Genomic DNA, 10,119 nt, shown 5'->3' with positions numbered 1-10,119 from the left:
CTTGTCACGGGGTCCGGCCGCGACTGCGTGCTGCTGCAAGAGGACTTCCTGGCGCACCGGGGCCGACCCCACGTCTATCTGCAGCGCATCCAGCTCAACAACCCCACGGAGCGCGTGGCCGCGCTGCAGACTGTGGGGCCCACCGCCGGGCCGGTCCCCAGGGCCTACACCAGTACCCTGGAGAAGGTGGGAGACCACCAGTTCCTTCTCTACTCGGGCCTGTCCCCGGTCCTTCCCTCGGGGCAGGTGCACCTGGTGGTGGTGGCCGCCAAGAAACTAGTGGACCGGCTCCAAGTGGCTCCCAAGACGCAACTGGACGAGACGGTGCTGTGGGTGGTGCATGTCTCAGCGCCGGTTAACCCGCAGGCGCTCAAAAGCAAAGCCGCCAAGGAGCTCAAGGTGCTCCAGGACTTGGCGCGGAAGGAGATGCTGGAGCTCTTGGAGATGCCGGCCGCCGAGCTGCTGCAGGACCACCAGCGCCTCTGGGCCCAGCTCTTCAGCCCAGGTGAGGCGTGGCGAGTGCTGGGTTCATAGTCCGCACCTTGCACCAGGGTGAACACGGTCCACCCTGCAGATGCCCCTCCAGCGTCCGCGGAGGTCAAACCTCGGGCGTGGCCTTTGACCTGGGGCTGACCCTACTCCATCACTTAGTGTCTGTGGGACCTGGACCAGTAGCCTCCTCTTTCTGGACTTGTATTCAGTAATAACAGGAGCACCCACCTCAGAGGCCTTTAATGAGATTCTGATGTAAGAATGAGTGTAATGGGTAGATCTTTTTGTCCTTGTGGGTGAGGCCTGATTTGAGCAAAATGGTTTAGAGCAGCGGTTCTCAACTTGTGGGTCGAGACCCTTTGGGGGTCGAACGACCCTTTCACAGGGGTTGCCTAAGACCATCAGAAAACACATAGACTATGACATATTGTTGTTGTGATTAATCACTATGCTTTAATTATGTTCCATTTGTAACAATGAAATTGGGGGTCACCACAGCATGAGGAACTGTATTAAAGGGTCGCGGCATTAGGAAGGTTGAGAACCACTGGTTTAGAGGGTCAATTTGTAAAGGATAAAAAGGGCAGGCAGAGGGAGGCCTGGTCAACCCCCACCCAGATTCTTTCCTCAATTCCCTGGAGTCTGGTTGGTGACAAGCACCGGCTTCATGGCATCCTCGAGGCTGAGGTGTCCTAGTTGTTGTGGCTGCAGTTTTTTTTTCACAAGGAGGTAGTGGGACCTCTTCCAGCAGGTGGGATGCTCTGTCAAAGGGAAACTTCTTCCTCCTTGACTGTTTTGTTTTTTTTTTAAATATATTTTATTGATTTTGTACAGAGAGGAAGAGGGACAGAGAGTTAGAAACATCGATGAGAGAAACATCGACCAGCTGCCTCCTGCACACCTCCCACTGGGGATGTGCCCACAACCAAGGCACATGCCCTTGACCGGAATCGAACCTGGGACCCTTCAGTCCGCAGGCCAACGCTCTATCCACTGAGCCAAATCGGTTAGGGCCCCCTTGACTGTTTAAGAAAAAAAAAGTCCTGCTCTAGATGAGAGAGATTTTGGCTTGCAGGGGTCTCGTTGTCTGGATCCTTATATGTAGTTGCCCAGGGAATCTTTAATTCATTCAACAAGTGTCTGCGTGCCTCTGCCAGGGTCTGCTCTCCCTGGAGAAGACAGGAGTGGACAGAGCAAAGCACCTGGCTCATGGCGCTTGCTCAGACTCTGGATGGGAGAAAGACAAACATTAGAAGATTGAAAATTTGAATAGATAAGAAAGATAGCTTTCTAGAATCAAAAGCACTATGGAGAAAGGTTAAACATACGTGATTGGAGGTGACTGCAGCGGGAGGTAGAAGTAGGGGGCAGGCTCTGTTTAGCTCCAGTTGTCAGGGAGGCCTCTCTGAGGAGGAAACACTGAAGCTGAGACCTGAATAGCAAGGAAGCCGGCCAGCAGGCCATCGCCCCTGAGGCAGGAGCCAGTTTGGTTGAATGGCCAGTGTGGCTGGCAAGTAGTGAGCCTGAGGGAGCGGGTGCGGGGGAGAAGTAATGGGGGAGGGGGAGTGTCAGACAGGGGAGGCTGGCAGTGGCCAGATCCTAAAGGGTCTTGTAGGCCTTAGTGAGGATGGTGAATTTTATTGTAAATGGGATGGAAAGCAGGGCAGAGCCACCATCTGGTGCACGTTTTTAAAGGTCCCTGTGGCTGCTGTATGCAGAGTATCGACTGTATGGGGGCAAAGGTGGAGCATGGAGACCAGATAAGGGGTTGTTGCAGGAGCCCAGGTGACAGAGGAGAGTGGCTGGGGCCAGAGTTGTGACTGTGGAGATGGAAGTGGGCAGATTCTGGTACCTTTAGAGGTAGAGCTGCCAGGACTTCCCAAGGACTGGCTGTGGGGAGGAAGAGCTCAAAGGTGACTCCTGAATTTGGGGGGAGGGCTTGAGCAGGTGTCTGGAGACCACTTAGGGAAGGATAGGCTTGGGGCTGGAAGAATTCAACCATGTCAGGTTCAAAAACGCCTGTCATCCAGGTGGAGACACCAAGCAGGCGGTTCGGTTCGCTGGTTGGGTCTAGCGGTCGGTCATACAGATTTTGGAGATGTTGTGTTCAGATGTTAAAGCTACAGGACTGGCCCCGGCCAGTGTGGCTCTGTGTTGAGCGCCAACTCGTGAACCAAGAGGTGACTGAATCAGTTCCCAGTCAGGGCACAAGCCCGGGTTTCGGGCTCGATCCCCAGTAGGGAGTGTGCAGGGGGCAGCCGATCAATGTTTATATTTCTATATCCTTCTCCCTTCCTCTCTCTCTAAAATCAATAAAAAATTTCAAAAAGCTACAGGACTGGAGAGAGAGATGATGGAGTGGAGAAGCCCAGGGCTGGCCAGGGCTGTCACTGTGAGTGACAGTGTCCTGGAGTGGGACTTTTTACTTGACTCCATATGGTTGGTGCCAAGGTCTGGCTCTGTCTGTGCTCTTTGGGGCTCTGGCAGGAGGCGCCACTGCCTTTTAATAAGATTTTAGGTTTCGGGCCCACAGGGCTCAAGTCAGTCACGTGAGGAAGCCAGGCAGGATGACGCTGTCTTACTCCCGGGAAACTGGATCTGCCATTTTCATCCCTCGGGACAGAAACTTTGTGTCTCTGCTGCTCGTGCTCGCCATTTCCTACCATGCCATCCTCCTTAACGTGCAATCTTGGTGGCATTACAGGTGTGGAAATGAAGAAGATCACAGATGCCCACACCCCGTCTGGCCTGACCGTGAACCTGACCCTCTATTACATGCTGTCCTGCTCAACAGCCCCACTGCTCAGCCCCAGCCTGAGCCACAGGGAGCGAGACCAGATGGAGTCGACGCTCAACTATGAAGATCACTGCTTCAGTGGCCACGCCACCATGCATGCCGAGAACCTCTGGCCGGGCCGGCTGTCCTCCATCCAGCAGATCCTGCAGCTCTCCGACCTGTGGAAGCTGACCCTGCAGAAGCGCGGCTGCAAGGGGCTGGTGAAGGTGGGCGCCCCAGGCATCCTGCAGGGCATGGTGCTCAGCTTCGGGGGGCTGCAGTTCACCGAGAACCACCTCCAGTTCCAGGCCGACCCGGAAGTGCTGCATAACAGCTATGCCCTGCATGGCATCCGCTACAAGAACGACCACATCAACCTGGCCGTGCTCGCGGACACCGAGGGCAAGCCATACCTGCACGTGTCCGTGGAGTCCCACGGCCAGCCCGTCAAGATCTACGCCTGCGAAGCGGGCTGCCTGGAGGAGCCCGTGGAGCTGACCTCGGCGCCCCAGGGCCACACCTTCCCAGTCATGGTGACGCAGCCCATCACGCCCCTGCTCTACATCTCCACCGACCTCACGCACCTGCAGGACCTGCGACACACGCTGCACCTCAAGGCCATCCTGGCCCACGACGAGCACATGGCCCAGCAGGACCCCGGGCTGCCCTTCCTCTTCTGGTTCAGCGTGGCCTCCCTCATCACCCTCTTCCACCTCTTCCTCTTCAAGCTCATCTACAATGAGTACTGTGGGCCTGGGGCCAAGCCCCTCTTCAGGAGTAAGGTATAAAGCCCGAGGCCCCGGCCTTGCATTCTGTCCTGATCTAGGATGGGGTGAGGCCTGGGTAGTCATGGGGTGCCCTCTAAGCCAGTGCCCTCAGCCTTTAACTCATAGACAGGAGCGAGTATGTTTTGAAAGGACATTAAAATTAAAAAGTGACTTTTGAAAGGAGACCATAGGAAGGGACAGCTGCGGATGGATGAGCCCGCTGGCCTCCCAGCAACCTTGGCAGCTGTCTCCCCCCGCCCCCCACCCCAGATGAATCTCAGCATCTGAAAATAACTGCAGCAAAGCCCTAGATTAACCTGAGGCCTCTGTCTAAGCTGCTGGTGGGACCCCCATCCTCACCCGGGCAGCCCTCACTGTGGGCCAGGGGGTCATCTGTCAGCACAGACAAGGCCATTCCCCTCAGTTCCTCAGACGGCTGTGCCCGTGGAGCCGTGATTTTGACCCCAGTCGCTGTGGGCTCGTACCTGGACGAGATCTCAGGACATCAGGATTGATGTCTCAGGGGAGGCCGCCTCCTGTCCTGTCACCCAGCCAGTCGTCTGCTTTCTCACCACCAGGATTTCCTGGGAGAGAGACCAGGAGGGGGTCTGTTGTTGGCAGTCACAGGAGGAAGCGCTAGGGGGGAGCTTGTTGCCCCGCCCTCCTCTCCGACTGAGAGTAGAGAGGAAGATGAAGGTCTAGGTCTGCTTCTCAAGTAGTTAAAGGGCCAGGGACCAACGCAGGAGAAATGCCGCATCACCTCCCCCGAGGGCTGTGCGGCCGGGACTTGGAGAAGGAAGGAGCATTCGACCTGAAGGAGTGGGAAAAGGGTGGGAGGCAGGTCTGAGCTCCTCAAGCTTGAAGAACAAATTGAAAGTCAGATCAAAAAGAAATGTGCAGACACCATCTGGTGGGTGAGCCTCTGGGCCCGCAGTAGAACAGCTGCGGTTTGCACGTGGGTGGCAGCCTCTGTTTGCACCAGGCTGCTTTTCCCTGCTGGTTGGTGGGCTTCTCTGCTCTTAAAGTGGCATACACCCGTTCACCTTGGTTCCCCACATAGTCAGGGGACAAGCCAAACTGCCTTCATGGGGCACTGCCCCCTGCCCCTCAGTTGACTTGTGCTAGAGCTGGCCACACCACAGCAGAGCGGTGGTCACTGCACCGGCCCAAGGAGTCCCCGACCACCGGGTCCATAGTAGTTCTAGCCGCTCCCTGGGCCGGGCGCTGTCTGCCACTCCAGGTCAGAGCCCGGCTGGGGCGCCACCAGGGCGGTCTCCGTGGCCGGCTTCCCTTAGTATTCCTGTAGCTGTCCACAGGGTTGGCGGCGGGCAGTAACAACTTGTTTTGTTAATTGAACAGGAAGATCCCAGTGTCTGAGTGAACCAACAGCCCTGCTTTCAGCCACCAATTGCACAAGACACCCAGCACTGACACTCCTGCTGCTACGAACAAGGGATCCTTTGAAAGCACCCACCCTTTTGTGCCTTGTTGGGGACACCAGTGACGCAGAAGCGCGTGTGGATGGTCAGGAGTTCGCATTGGGGAGCGGGAGGGGAGGGGCCAGTGGACTTTTTGTAAGCTTTCGACTCAATAAAATGAACCCATATGGAAAATACTTGAAATTGAACTCACTCCTTCCACATTCCCCCTTTCCTGTGCCCAGGACCTAGACCTCTTTTGAAAAGACTTGTCTAGGAAAAATTGTGGGCTTTTTCCTAATTTAATGTGTTCCTTCTTGACTGAATTTTTAATTTATTGCTGAGATTTTGCTGGATGGCGTTTTCTTCCACTGTAGACAGTGATTCTTGGTGGTGGTTTCTGAGCTCGCCGCAGGGGTGGCCTGAGGGGAGGGCTTGGGCCTCGGGTCACCCTCGGGTTTGCACAGTCCCTTTCCAGTGAGCCCGTGGAGATCTGTGTTTTGTATTTCTGGGCTTCAGGGGAAGTGTTTAACTTTCTAGTGATTGCTGATTGTTGGTTTTGAAATACCAAAGCTTTCTTTTGTTCTGTTTTTAAATAAATCTCTTTCAAACTTCCATGGTCGGTTTGTGTGTGGTTCGGTCACCAGACTGGGGTGGTGTCTGAAGCAGAAGGGCCAGCCACCTCGCCCCCCCCCACCCGTGTGTCGATAGGAATTCTTTTCCCACGTCCCCTCCTCCTCTCAGAGGCATCCACTCAGATGTGGAGGCGGTCATTTTTCTGCTCCCCTGGGGGCTCCCTGGGTGGTCCTGCCCAGTGGGCTGGTCCAAGCATCACCTGGTCCTTTCCCTGCTATAGTCCCGGTCCCCCTACCTGCCCTAAATAGCCTAGGTTTGCCTGCCCTGGCTTCTGCCGGCTGTGTCCTAACTAAGATCTGACCCTCCTTTTGTGGGGAGGAGAATGCAGCTGCCGCTGGTCCACAAAGGACTGAGCTGAGCGTGGCGGCCCACCTGGGAGGCTGTGACCCTCACCGGGAACCTGGTGTGTTTGCCAAGGAGCTGAAGGGCCCAGGGCAGATGGCCAGGAGACAGAGTAAACAAGGCCCAGGCTTTACTGCCAGCCCTGGCAGCCCTGGCCGGGCACCTTCCACTCCCGCTCTGGGTAGTGCAGAGCTGAGAAACACCTCCCACTCCCCAGCCTGGGTCAAGCAGCTTCCGGTTTAATGCAAATACAATGACTAGAGGGCATGTCATACCCTCTGCCACACCCAACTGCACCCCATGTGGTTTCTGCTCCCCAAAATGGGCAAGCCAATGACCCAGAAATCCATTCCTGTCATTTGTAAGCCCCCTGGCCTATCTATAATAATAAAAGCGTAATATACTAATTAGATCAGATGTCCTTCCGGACGCTGGGGCTGCGAGGGAATCTCGGGTCCCAGGTGCCTGCCAGGTGCTGGAAGGAAGCCGGTGCCAGCAGCTGGGGGAAGGAAGGCCCACTCCTGCACGAATTCCGTGCATCGGGCCTCTAGTTGTATTACAGGAGCCCACACAGACTAAGACAAGCATGTTCTTCCAGTGAAGGAACAGAACTTTGCAGGGATGATAACAAACCAAGAATCCAGAGATTCACAGGACCTTAGATGAGGAGGGAACCGTAGAGCTTTCTTGCTTGAGTTCATAAGGTAGCTTCAAGGGGCCTGTAACCCCTGGAATTGCAACATGTATGTGCATTTTTATTTATTTTTATGAGGAGAGGTTCTGTAGCTTCTCTCAGATTCTCAAAGGATGCCTGACTTCAAAAACCTTCAGAACAAGATAACCTGCACGGTGGGGTCCTGTTTTTGACCCCCTTCTCTGGAAGCAGCAGTGGCCTGAGCTTCTGAGGTCTGGCTAGGGGTCTGGCAATTGGGCTGATCACCCCAGGCTGTGGGGCAGTTCCCCTCCCTGCAGAAAGGACTCGAGGGAGGGTGGGGTCATCTCAGCTACTGGGTGTTGCCAGTCAAACAGCCTCAACCTGAACAAGCTACCTACAGCCTGACACTCCTGGTTCCTGGGACTTGGGCCAGCGGAAGCTTCAGATCGTTGTTTGCTTCAGTAAGTGTGCATTGAGAATCCCCTAGGAGGCCATGCCTGTTGGCCTTTGCGTGACAAAGGGGGGAAAGTTACATCTGACGAACCTCTACTCTGTGCTTAAGTTCTGGGACGGCAGTGGCTATACCATCTCTGGGAAGCCAGAAACTAGCACAAGGCCTGGCACAGGGCAGATGTTTAGAGAACGCTCGCTGAATTCCATTTGTACGCATTCTGCCCTTTAATCCTTGTGTTTCAAATAAGACTTCAGGGGTTGCAAGTGACAGAAAGCTTAATTATAACTGGCTTAAACAAAAGGTAAAGTACTGATTCACATAACGATGTAGTGTAGTGCAGTAGGAGCTTCAGGAATGGCTTGATCCAGACTCAAGTGACTTCACTAGGATGCATCTCTTGCTTCTGGTAGACGGGCTTCCATCCTCAGCTTGGCTGCCCTTGTGGTAACAAAATGACCAGTTATCTATCGCAAGGCTGATGCCCTCCTAGCGAGGCCAGCAGAGTCTGAGTCCCAGCATTCCTATTCAAAGTGCTCAGGCTCACCTCCCATTGGACGGCCCATCCCCGAGCCAATCACTCCAGGTTGCCAGGGGCATGGTAATTAGATTAGGCCATTCAAGCCACCTCCTCAGAGCTAGGCAGGGACGTCAACCTCAAACCACTGAAAATGAACAATAATAGGAGAGGAGTGGTTCCCAGAGGAAATTAGGGGTACTCTTATCTTAATCTTCCTGATGGTCCAATGATACCATCTTGGGCTCTTGGGAGCTGTTCCTGGCCCATATCTGGGATCAGCCATTTCTCTAAGAAACCTGCTTCCTTTATTTATTTATTTTATCATATATATATATATATTTTTTTTTTCCAGAGCGGAAGGGAGAGGGAGAGGGAGAGGGAGAGGGAGAGGGAGAGGGAGAGATAGAAACATCAGTGATGAGAGAGAATCATCGATTGGCTGCTTCCTGCACACCCCCTACTGGGAATCAAGCCCACAACCTGGGCATGTACCCTTGACCGGAATAGAACCCAGGACCCTTCAGTCCCCAAACCAGCTGGGGCAAACCTGCTTCATTTGAATTGTTGACTGTAATCTGGGGGCTTGGAGTGCTCGTTACACTGGGTTCTGTTTTTGCCAAAGGTGAACAACACACAAGATAAAAACCCCTGCTTTAGACACACACCCAGCCTTCAGAGCCCAAAGAAAGCACTGGCTACAGGCATTTGATTCTGACTGACCAGAGCCGGTCATGTGAGGAGCAGCTTGCCTGGGGGAAGGAAAGAATAATACCATCTTATCACTTGAATAGTGTTTGGGATCTACGGAGCAGGCTGGACTGTGGGTACCTGTCTCCGGCTCCCTGAGCTTGGGCTCATGATTCTGTACACAAGAACTGGCCACAGAGAGCAGCGTGGGAGGCTGAGAAATGGAGCCCAAGGAAGGAACTTCGTGATAGATTCCCTCCGGCCTTTCCTGGGGCAGGTACTACTAGTTTTCTTCCCCGGTATTCTCACACCATGGCAGGCTTCATGGCTGCCTAGAAGAAAGACTACATTTCCCAGCCTGCCTTGCAGCTAGGTGGGGTCAAGAAACTAAGTTCTGGCCCCAGCCTGTTTGATTCAGTGAATAGAGCATCAGGCCTGTGGACTGAAAAGTCCTGGGCTCAATTCCGGTCAAGGTCACATGTCCGGGTTGCAGGCTTGATCCCCAGTAGGGGGCGTGCAGGAGGCAGCTGATCAATGATTCTCATCATTGATGTTTCTATATCTCTCTTCCCTTCCTCTCTGAAATCAATAAAAATATTAATTAAAAAAAGAAAGAAAGAAAGAAACTAAGTTCTGGCCAATGGGATTGGCGAAAAAAAAAATTAACTTCCCGCGCTGCGTTTTATCAAATACATTATAAACATCATCAAATGTCTTTCTCATTCCTGTTTTTAACAAATGATCCAGTTCTAGTTTTAAGGCTAAATTACATGATCAGAAAAACAACACTTATAACATGTTATAGGAAAACTTCAAAAATGTAAAAAGTTATTTAAAAAGCAGTGGAAACTTACAATACGTGCAACACTTATCAGAGTTGGAAAGGTGCTAGGACTCGCCTGGTATGTACCTCCTTGAAAAATGTTTGTGGGTAGATATGCCTAAGAATCATCTTCAAATAAATTTAAGAAGTTTTATCTAAGGTCAGCGCAGCAGGTTCTGTACGTAGCCAATGTCGGAGCCAGGCCCCACCCACGCGACGCCCGGGAGCGCGTTCGCCGGTTGGTGATCTCCAACCTGTAAACATTTTTCGTACAAGACTCTGGACTTCGTGACCTCGTTTTCGTTTCTTACAGCAGCGCTGTTGCACCGGGCGTCCGGGAGCTCCGCGGGAGCCCCTTTCCGTGGGTAAATGACAGGTCAGATTAGAAACACGCTCTGTCCCTGGTGTAACCAGTTTGCAAACTCTGCTTAGCGTCCAAATAAAGACTAATAAGCAACGGCTTTATGTTTAGTCTCACCTGCTCAGCACTAACAAGTGAGCCGCACAACCACTTGTGAAACCTCAGTCTGTTTTTTAACACCACTTGTTAGC

General features: G+C 53.2%; 1 protein-coding gene and 1 long non-coding RNA gene across 2 annotated transcripts in view; one reads left to right on the top strand and one right to left on the bottom strand.

The window, feature by feature from the left end:
• The first annotated feature begins 6 nt into the window (after positions 1-6).
• Positions 7-6,068, top strand: KIAA2013 (KIAA2013 ortholog). The gene is made up of 3 exons (XM_005873482.2): positions 7-505; positions 3,197-4,050; positions 5,395-6,068. Exons 1-3 carry the CDS (start codon positions 427-429, stop codon positions 5,410-5,412), a joined length of 951 nt encoding a protein of 316 aa, XP_005873544.2. The 5' UTR covers positions 7-426; the 3' UTR covers positions 5,413-6,068.
• A 1,707-nt stretch (positions 6,069-7,775) lies between these two features.
• LOC106727343 overlaps positions 7,776-10,119 on the bottom strand; it is a 2,817-nt gene continuing 473 nt past the window's right edge. The window contains exons 2-3 of the long non-coding RNA XR_001363507.1: positions 9,599-9,821; positions 7,776-7,978 (exon numbers count right to left, since the gene is read on the bottom strand). This is a non-coding gene — a long non-coding RNA (uncharacterized LOC106727343). The remainder of the gene's footprint in view (positions 7,979-9,598; positions 9,822-10,119) is intronic.

Source organism: Myotis brandtii, unplaced genomic scaffold, assembly GCF_000412655.1.
Source record: "Myotis brandtii unplaced genomic scaffold, ASM41265v1 scaffold410, whole genome shotgun sequence".
NCBI lineage: Eukaryota > Metazoa > Chordata > Mammalia > Chiroptera > Vespertilionidae > Myotis > Myotis brandtii.
Note: the sequence above shows the minus strand (reverse complement) of the source record. Positions and strands in the feature narration are given on the sequence as shown.